The 10,004-nt window shown below is 41.6% G+C and overlaps 2 protein-coding genes across 2 annotated transcripts; both read right to left on the reverse strand.

Moving 5' to 3' along the window:
• Nucleotides 1-1,048: 1,048 nt before the first annotated feature.
• On the reverse strand, nucleotides 1,049-2,156 carry LOC108753266 (putative uncharacterized protein FLJ37770). Its single transcript, XM_018494711.1, has 2 exons — nucleotides 1,513-2,156; nucleotides 1,049-1,357 (listed from the first exon to the last, which is right to left on the reverse strand). Exons 1-2 carry the CDS (start codon nucleotides 1,969-1,971, stop codon nucleotides 1,214-1,216), a joined length of 603 nt encoding a protein of 200 aa, XP_018350213.1. The 5' UTR covers nucleotides 1,972-2,156; the 3' UTR covers nucleotides 1,049-1,213.
• Nucleotides 2,157-2,725: 569 nt separating this feature from the next.
• LOC108753263 lies at nucleotides 2,726-3,250 on the reverse strand. Its single transcript, XM_018494708.1, has one exon. The coding sequence runs from the start codon at nucleotides 3,248-3,250 to the stop codon at nucleotides 2,726-2,728; it is 525 nt and encodes a 174-aa protein (XP_018350210.1).
• Between the last annotated feature and the right edge of the window lie 6,754 nt (nucleotides 3,251-10,004).

The raw sequence follows: 10,004 nt of genomic DNA on the forward strand, positions 1-10,004 counted from the left end.
TATATATATATATATATATATACGTTCATACATACCTATGTACATACATACACATTCATACGTTTATACATACGAGTACATGTATTACAAAGGAAGAGAAAAAGAAATACATAATAAACATGTTAACGTATTTTTATTTAAAAAATTCTTTTGCAACCACCAGTTATATATTTTCAAAACATTTTGTAACGGGCAATTTTTAATATGTTGTCCACATCGCATAGTATTAGGTTAAGTAAAAAGTCATCGCGTTTTTTTTAAAGACATTTATCAGTAAAAACCGCAATTACTTTCTTACCAACAATATAAATATATCTTGATAGAGTAAAGTTTCAGCTTTAAAAATCTCTTTTTTAAATTATACGATACGACAATTTTTAATGGAGTTATGAGCAATTAAAGTCAAAATAATTCTTTTATTTAATCCGCGATAACTCAGTAATCAAAAGTCGTAGGAATATTTAAAAAAAACGATTTTGTAAGGAAAGTATCAAGCTTTCACGATAGGTAATCGAAAATTTTCTCAAATTCGTTTTGGACACGTTACAAATCCACAAAGTGAGAAGAAAATTTTTCGTCTTTTTCAGCTCGTAGTTTTTGGTATGTAAAAATTATCAAACTCATATAAACTTAAAAAATGTGATAAGCTTTTAAAAGTAGAGATTTCAAGCTTTAAAACCCTTTTTTTAAATTTGAATTTCATTCATTATTGACGAAGATATTGTATATACAACTTTGAGCTAAAAAATACGCGATGACTTTTTACTTAACCTAATATTAGCAACATCCAGATTAGTTAAAGATTCCACGTCTTCTTCTAAACTGCATCCAAGGTCTCGATATACGAGGGGGGACCCAAAAAAAACGGGAATTTCGTCATAACTTCTTTATTTCTCAATATTTTAACACCAAATTTTAATCACCTTCAAAGTATTCGCCATTGACCACAACGCACTTCTCCAAACGATTCTTCCATTGTTCAAAACAGTTTTTAAATTCACTCATCGGGATGTCCTTTAAGCCTTCCAGCGATTTTTGTTTCACCTCCTCCACAGTGGCAAAACGCTTTCCTTTCATATTCCTTTTGAATTTGGGGAACAAAAAGAAGTCACAGGGGGCTAGATCCGGTGAGTATGGGGGGTGGACAATTGGTGTCATGGCGTTTTTGGTCAAAAATTGCTTCACGGAAAGGGCGGTGTGGGCCGGCGCGTTGTCATGATGGAAGAACCAGTCGCCTGTGCGCCAAAGATCTGCCCTTTTCTTCCGGATACTCTCCCTCAATCTTTTCAAAACCTCCAAGTAGAACTTCTGGTTGACAGTTTGACCCGGGGGAACGAACTCCGCGTGCACAACACCTCTGCAATCGAAGAAACAAATGAGCATTGTCTTGATGTTTGACTTCACTTGGCGAGCTTTTTTGGGACGAGGAGAGCCAGCTGTCTTCCACTGGCTTGATTGCTGCTTTGTTTCGGGATCGTATCCATAGCACCACGATTCATCACCAGTAATCACCTTGGAAAAAAATTCAGGGTCCTCTTCGAGCTGATTTTGAAGCTCAAAACATGCCTGAAGTCGACGCTCCCTTTGCTCGTCTGTGAGAAGTCGCGGGACGAATTTGGCTGCAACCCTTCTCATGTGCAAATCTTCGGATAAAATTCTCTGAATTGAACTCCATGAAATTCCCGACATCTCACAGAGTTGATCAATGGTTCGGCGACGGTCTTCACGAACAAGGGCATTGATTTTGTCGAGGTTTTCATCAGTTCTTGACGTTGAGGGGCGTCCTGAACGAAATTGGTCTTCAATAGACATTTCTCCATTTTTAAAACGTGAAAACCAATCGTAAACTCTGGTTTTACTTAAGGCAGCATCCCCATAAGCAGTCTTAAGCATTACGATAGTTTCCGCGGCCGATTTCCCCAACAGGAAACAAAATTTCACAGCCGCGCGTTGTTCTCGACAATCTGCCATTACGTTTTCGCCGAAATGTAAAAAGTTGTTTTACTAAAAAAAATCTCACAGGCGAACCGATGCACTCACAGCGACACAACTTCGCACACTGACGCAGGTGGCGTGACACTAACGGACATGTGGTCAAACAATAGGTTCCCCCACTCTCCCTCCCCACCACAGCGTAATTCCCGGAACTTATGGGTCCCCCATCGTACATGCGTTCTCGCTCATCGCTCAGAAGTAAGTGCCACAACCACGTTTGTTTCTCACGTCCCTTAACGTACACTATAGCATCATCTTCAAATACAGACGCCGTGATCAGGCGTTTCGCCTCGTTGTACGGGACCATCCCGTCCTATCATCGCAATCCATGATGATAAGCACTCAATCAGGAAGTGCAAGACCTGTCAAATTTTGTCAAAAATTTCAACTCGTAAAAATATAAGCTTGAGAACGGTCTCTTGTTTCAGCACCGTCACTTCCTTCATGATAAATTTTTTGTTAACAATGAATCCTTGCAGATCCATGAACGTTAACACGAGCATGTTGTCGAAAAGACTGCGGTCGATTGCGGTGTATCGTAGATTTACCGATAGATACCATATCGGAGGTGCACTTAGATGATTTTGCGCACAACGTTGGTCAATGGATTATACTGAACCACGCGATCGTACATGATGAGACAATAGGCTGTTGTATTTGCAGGCACGTTCTCCTTACATTCAAAATCTAATCACATGTCCACGGTGCCACTCTTGACCGATTTGTTCTGTCAAGAACAATCGATGATAACGAACGGGCCATTACGTAAAAAAGTTGTAAAGATGAGACTCGGCTCGAGATACTCGTATACGTAGTAATCCTTGCAGAAATACACATACAAGTCGTATAGAATCGCACATCTGTTTTTATCAAAATCCAGATTCAAGTCATCGTACGGATAACATTTCGAATTCAGGTAGTTTTTTGACATGACGTTTTTTCGACCTGTTTGCATAGCGAAAATGAGCGGCTTCTCAAGCTGAGTAGCCGTCTTGGTGTCCCATGAATGCTTGGTTGTGCTCTGCAAGAGCGGAAACTTGTACAGATCCCACGAGTGAAAAGCCATGCTCAGATATCGTCCGCTCTCCAAAGCGCGCAGCATCGACAGCTTATTTATCTTGCTCAATAACACGTGCAGTATTCGCCACTGTACTTTGAATAATTCGAGCGTTGGCTTTGTCGCCGAATCTCCCATCAGACAATTGTTATCGTTGCGCGCTCGTATTAAAATCAACTTGTCACAAGCGTTGATCATCACGCGTGTTTGTAATCTTCGCAAAATCTCAGCAGTACGTAGAGCGGTACACAGAAATTAAAGTATCCGGTTGCAGTAGTCTGCGCATCCTAGCCGGCATTTCACAGAATCACGCTTCTGTCGGATGACACTGTTAGTTTTTGAGCGTGCTATTTATGCCCACATTTCTATTACGGTCTCCACACCGTTAAGTTCATATCGAATCTCATCAAATATGAACGCGACACAATTATTTCCCAATGACACGTAAGCCCTAAACCACTTTGTTCTTCGTCAGTTTTCTCTCGACGTATAGAAAGCTTTCGTACGGCAGTGTGTACAAATCCTGTTGCTGTATGGGTATTCTTATCTCGTTGCTATACCCAACCGTTGTGTTGGCAAACAGGTTATACGTGAGTGAGTCCCAATCTTGATGATGCGATCGTCGAAGATCGTCTTTAATGTTTAGGACATCAGTCATTTCAAATATTGCGCACCACGAATCCCAAAGACTTTAAAAATGTAACATTTGCGCTGAGCTTCTTCTTCTTCTCGATGAGCAAGTGTTATCGAACTGTGACGTCACTGGCTTTGTAAAGAATGCGTTAGCTTTCTGCGTGCGGTTCGTTCAGCACAAGCATCTCACGCTCACGTTATCGTCGTCGTACGTGCAATCTAACGGTGATCTCTTCTTTGAAAATCGAGCAATCGTCCGTTAGATCCCTAATGCTCCGTGCGATGATCGAGTAAATCAGGTAAATGATCTGGCCTCTCCGATATCTTACATCCTGGCGGCACGCTCGGCAAAAATTTATGTATTGTGTGCACGCTTTTGCCCGCAGTCACGTTACACCCTATGCGGATAACGTTTACATTCATTATATTGATCGATACGTCCGATTCGTGCCATCTTCGTCGCCGCAATATATGCTTCGACGAGAATTTTAGCTGCGATCCAATGCTGTTGGGCTTGCCAAAGTTTATTTTGTATGCATATCTAATCTCGCATCTCATCGTGTTGTAGTTTGCGCGGAGCATAATCGGATATTCTCCACCCTCATCATTATCATCATCAGGGTCATTATTGTTATTATTACCACGCACTACGTCAACGTTTTCAAGCGCGTCGCAGTGTTTTCGTAAAATCGCGCGTTTCAAACATTCATTTATATCTCGCACTTTGAATCCTCGGGAATTGTAATTTCCGCGTCTTTGGCGAAATAAAATTTGTTGTTCAATTCTGTTCCGGAATTATCGTTAATTTTCATGTATTCTCGAGGCAAGTAAATAGCTCATCGACACCGAGCCGTCAAAACACGAACATATCTCGTTCCTGTTCTAATCACGCTGTCTGTCTCAAATGGCACGCGACGTCCGCAAATCCCGAAAAGCTGACTATCACGCACATGCTGCGTGTGCGAATATTCAGTTCGCTGCCCGATTCCGATCGATAAAGATCACATAATCGATACTCATTCTCAACACATCTTCTCGAATTAAGTGCGAACGAACCGATTTGTCGTCGCGTATTGCCGGTTTTCTGTCACTTACCGTGATCGGTATACGCGTACCACGAGAAACTTAAGTGCGTGAGAATAATCAGAGTTTCTGACAAGATTTGCTGGTCTAGTTATTGCTCGCATTTTGTCGAACAGTTGTGAGAAATCATTCCAAACCGTACCAAGTGTGAAATATCTGACACGTCTACCGAACGCATCAATCATCGCTATTATTATTATGAGCATCGCCTATTGCCCGCTTTGAAGAAATCGTTATTCATATCTAGAATAAATCTTATTACAACAAAGAGAGTAGTCGTCATTACAACCGCCTTGGCGAACGACTTCCAGACAAGGTGACACCAGCGACACATCACAAAACAAATTCATTTACATTTGGTATCGTGTGATAAGTCTCAAAAATCGCCAGATCGAGCTTGTAATCTCCGTCACTCAAATTTATGGCGGAAAACTAGTTCGCCGCGAGGATGGTGCTTTTCCCGCTCAGCATAAGCGTCAACGATATGGCGGAAAAAGCGTTCGACTAATACTTCAAGATTTCACAACACCTCGTCGAACTGTTTAAATTTACGCGCGTCTACCGTTTGTAGAAACCGCAGACACATCTGTCCGCAGAATCTCTGATTGTATGTCTGATAGGACGTGCGATACTCTATCGTCGTAGCATCGTTTCCGAAATATCGCATCTGTTTCTTGGGCGGTCGAAGATTACCGAAACTGTCAAAGACACTGTACACGACGCGGTTGTTTCTTTCCGTGTATGCTATCCAGTGAGTATCAAGTCCCGTCGCATCGTCCAGATTCACGACACCGCTTTCGGCGCGCGCCGCTCGGTAACGCGTTACGCATGAAAACGTCTTTAAAGTGTGGTACGTGCATACATCTCGCGAGTTCGTTCAATTGCACATTGGTAGTTGCGCCAGACGGCATTTTTATCTTCTCTTTAAGGTTTTTTTTTCTTTGCAGCTACGCCCTACACGCATTTGTACGGGCCGAGATACAGTCCGTGTCCGTATTTGTACGGAGCGAGATACAGTCCGCGGCCCATCGCGCGATCGTGACGTTGCAGCTCTTCAAACATCGCACGGCTTTGCTGTCGTTTACCACTTTCGTCCCGCTTCTCCGATTATGGATCCGAGCGCACCCAACATTGACAGAAACGGTAACGCATCTCGTTTCACCGTCGGAAATATCTGTTTTTCCGTCGCCTTTTTCCTTGTCGTCTTCTTCTTCGTTTTATGCCTATGCCGTTTCTTGGTCTCGGTTTTCATCGCTGTCCAGCGGCGGCTCTTTCATTCAGAGTCGAATCTCTCTCGACGACGCGTTCTAGTGCTTTATCGGCGAGTACCTTGACACTGCGTGTCTATCGATAAGATTGTTGCTCTGAGAATACGCAATGTTGTATTCTCGGCATGCCGCGTTCAGCAGATTTATGCCTGCGTCACTTCTGGTGAATCGCTTCGTAAACCGAGTTCCCGAGCCGCAAAACTGTTAACTCGGAATATGTAACTCGAAACGAAGCGCGTTTATTGCTCGATTCAGCAGACTGCCGCGCGACGCCGACATTCGCTACAGTCCTTTATCTTCGGTGCGGGACCATTGATGTGTGTCTGCCACGGCCGACTGTAGTGCTCGTCGAAGCGACGATAGGTTCGGATCTCCGAATTTATTTTTACGTGTTCTGGAAGCTTATCCCAGACGTGTTCGATGTAGTCGCTGTACACGCGTAAGAGTATGATCTTCGGTATCACTGCTCGGCGCTCAAGTCTTGAATATCGGAAGGATGACACAGCGTGAGATACATTTTGCTACTGCGCGATTCGCGGGTTCGCGCGCTTTTAAATAATCGTTCAAGAGTGCGTAGTCTTTAGTGCGAGCATAAAATTCGTCGCGGCAACCGTTGACGATACGCTTCACAAACTGTGCGTACGTTTCGAGAACGTATACGTTTACTCGAAATCGCTACAACAGTCAAAGTATCGATATCTTGAAAATTTATTTGCTATCGATGAAATCGGCTACTTTCCGTTCTCCAACAGTGACGTTGCACCACAGAGCGAGGCGCGCCCAAATTCTATTTTTATCTTTGATGACGTGACATGCAATAAGCAGGATGCGGTGAGACAATACTTCTCGATGGGCTGCCACGCGAACGTTGACTGCTTCTATCTCTGTCAGACGTACGCGAGAACACCTAAACATCTGAATGTGACAACGCGAACCTGCTTCTGTTCAAACAGGATTGTACTAACTTGAAACATGTTCATAACAATCATGTGAATACCGACATGTCGTACGACGAATTTTGTTTATTGTCGTGACTGTTGGCAAAAAAAAATGAATTTGTAGTGATAGACGAGATAGTGCGCTTAAAGACGGGAGATACAGAAAGGGATTTAACGAGTTTGTGATACCGTAACGTACCTAATCGTTGTCGATACTTCGCCAGAGACGAACATGGCTAATGTACGCAAACGTGAAAAAATCGCGAGGGAGATCGAAAAGACGAGCGGATCAATCCGCAAGAAACATTGCGCTCTGAAGACCGGTAGAATCGAGCAGAACATGACATTGTACAGACATTTTAAGCCTATTATCAAACCGCTGCAGATCGTTGCAGACAGCTCTGATATGTGCGATAAAGAAACAGTTGTGCGATGATGACGCAGCGTCTGTCCCCAAGCACGTGAGGAAAGAGGAAAAGGAGGATGAGGAAGAGAAAGCAAGCACGACATTTCGCTACCCCGCGTGAATCCGATGATCGATCGCACGATCGTGTACAGCCGATAATCTCCATTCCGCGTATGACAATCGTACCGACAATAGAATCGTTGGAGAACGTTTTTAAAACGACGGACGACTTCGCAACAAAAGTTCAAAATTGATTGCAAACGTCGGAAGGTCAAGAGGCATTGCAAGCCTGGGTCCGCTGAGTCAAAAGTATGTCGAGGCTGTCCTGAGAGGAGCGCAAGATAAACAGAAGAGCAGTATAGATTATTTGTGTACGGCGTTTATTTACACAAGGATAATTGTTAAAATGTTTCGACGTGGATGATGCGGACAATATAATTATCGACGGCGTACGATACGGCGGTACACCCGGTCTTTACGAATTAATTTTCAAGAAAATTCCCGACGATCTCCTTTCCACGAAAGACGATATAAACAAATATAAGAGCATGCTATTGGCGACAACCGCGCACAAACACAAGCATCATTTGCAGGATTGATTATTGAGCAACAAAGGATACAAGTACAAATACGTAATCGCACCGTTGATGTCGATTACACTCAAGAAATAGAAAAAGAAATCTGGAAAGGGATTAGCTCAGGCAATAATATTGAAAATGCGATTGATTACAATCCCAACGAGCTAGTGGATAAAAATAATTTAATAAAAAGTTTCTAATTAGTACACATATATCAAGTGCACGTTGTGAGCTAGGTCGTTATACACATACGTAGGCTGCTGGAAAAGTTTCTGCAATCTAGTACTTCCAGTGGCGCCAACGTTCTGCTACTATCATATCCGTAAAATTAGACATTTTTAACCTATAATTCAATTGACAGTTTGTACCCAAGACAACTAGTTTTGTTTGCATAGTATTTTAAAAGAAATTATTTTGTAAGAAAATGGAAATTTCGCGTAAAAATTTTCGGGCAATGATTTTTTTACGATTACAAATGTAATCTAACTCCGAAACAATGCATCGATCGACTTCATTTGGCTTTTGGCGATGAAGCACTATCCAATAGGACTGTTTATAATATATTGATTTACCGAATTCCAGCGTGGACATACCTTTCTTAGTGATGAATTCCGTGAAGGTCGTCCATCCACGTCTGTTGTTGCTAATAATGTTGATGCTGTGCGTGAAATGATTGAGCGAGATCGGCATATAACATACCACGAGATTCAGTCATCCTTAGGCATTGACATGAAAGCAATACATACGATTTTGCATGATCGCTTGAGCGTACGGAAATTTTGCAATCGGTGGATCCCACAAAATTTGACCGAAGCTCAAAAACAGGCTCGTGTTAAATGGAGCAAAGAAATGCTCAAGAAATTCAACCGAGGTCGGTCAAATTTGGTCTACAACATCGTTACTGGGGGCGAAATATGAATCTATTTGTATGAGCCCAAAAGTAAACAACAATCTACTGTTTGGGTATTTCAAAATGAACCGAAATCAACAAAAGTTGTTCGTTCACGCAGTGCTGCCAAGCAAATGATTGCTTGTTTCTTCGGTTATACCGGATGTGACAACCGTGGCTTTAGAGGATCGAAGGACTGTAAATACTGATTGGTATACAACAATTTATTTTAGAAGTCATAAATGAATTGCGTAGAACAAACCGAAATCGTCACATCATCCTTCATCATGACAACGCCAGCTGTCACACACCACGTCAAACCGTTGATTTTTTATCCAGTAATAATGTTGAATTGATAACTCATTGTCCGTATTCACCTGATTTGTCACCTAATGACTTCTTTTTGTTCCCAAACTTTAAAAATAAAATACGTGGTGAGCGATTTGAATCGCCTGAAGCTGTTGAAACATTTCGTACACTGATTTCTGAGGTTACAGCCTTAGAGTGGAAAAAATGCTTCGAAAACTGGTTCAAGCGTATGCAAAAATCGATCTTAAAGGCGAATACTTCGAAAAACAATAAAGCCATTTACCGAATTTTACATGTTTTTTTTTCATATTGTTTGCAGAAACTTTTCCAGCACCCTACGTATATACAGAGTATTCCATTTTAAAGGATCCACTCAAATATTTTAGAAACACTGCGTTAAATCGAAAAATGTTTCGGACAAAAGTTTTTTTTACTTTAAGGAGGATATAAGACGGCACCATTGGTTTAGTCTTAAATAGTGTCGAAGTCAAAGCAAGGTCATTTTGAACTTTTAAATAGAATTCTTCATTTTTCATGACATATTCTTGTAACTTTAGAGCTTTTTAGAACTGTAATAAACTATTAAGGCCGCAGCACATTTTGCATAACGTGTAGTGCATAAGCGAATCAATTAATCAGAATCTTTTCTTTCCTCCCATTTCATGGAAAAGAAGAATTTCAATTGGTCGATACGCTTATGTACTTATGCTTTATACAAGAGTCTATGCTACTAGATGTATAACTAAGTTCCCATTTTAATTAAATTCTTTTATTAATACAAAAGGAATAATACAATGATTTTAATCAAAACATTTGCCTTTTGCATTTGTCATCTTTTTCCATCTTTC

Source organism: Trachymyrmex septentrionalis, unplaced genomic scaffold (assembly GCF_001594115.1).
Source record: "Trachymyrmex septentrionalis isolate Tsep2-gDNA-1 unplaced genomic scaffold, Tsep1.0 scaffold679, whole genome shotgun sequence".
Taxonomy (NCBI): Eukaryota; Metazoa; Arthropoda; class Insecta; order Hymenoptera; family Formicidae; genus Trachymyrmex; species Trachymyrmex septentrionalis.

Coding starts and splice junctions, on each gene's coding strand:
- LOC108753266 (XM_018494711.1), bottom strand. CDS start 1,971: ATGGCAGATTGTCGAGAACAACGCGCGGCTGTGAAATTTTGTTTCCTG. Junction 1,358..1,512: donor ACCCTGAATTTTTTTCCAAG/GTGATTACTGGT, acceptor CTTCGATTGCAG/AGGTGTTGTGCACGCGGAGT.
- LOC108753263 (XM_018494708.1), bottom strand. CDS start 3,250: ATGATCAACGCTTGTGACAAGTTGATTTTAATACGAGCGCGCAACGAT.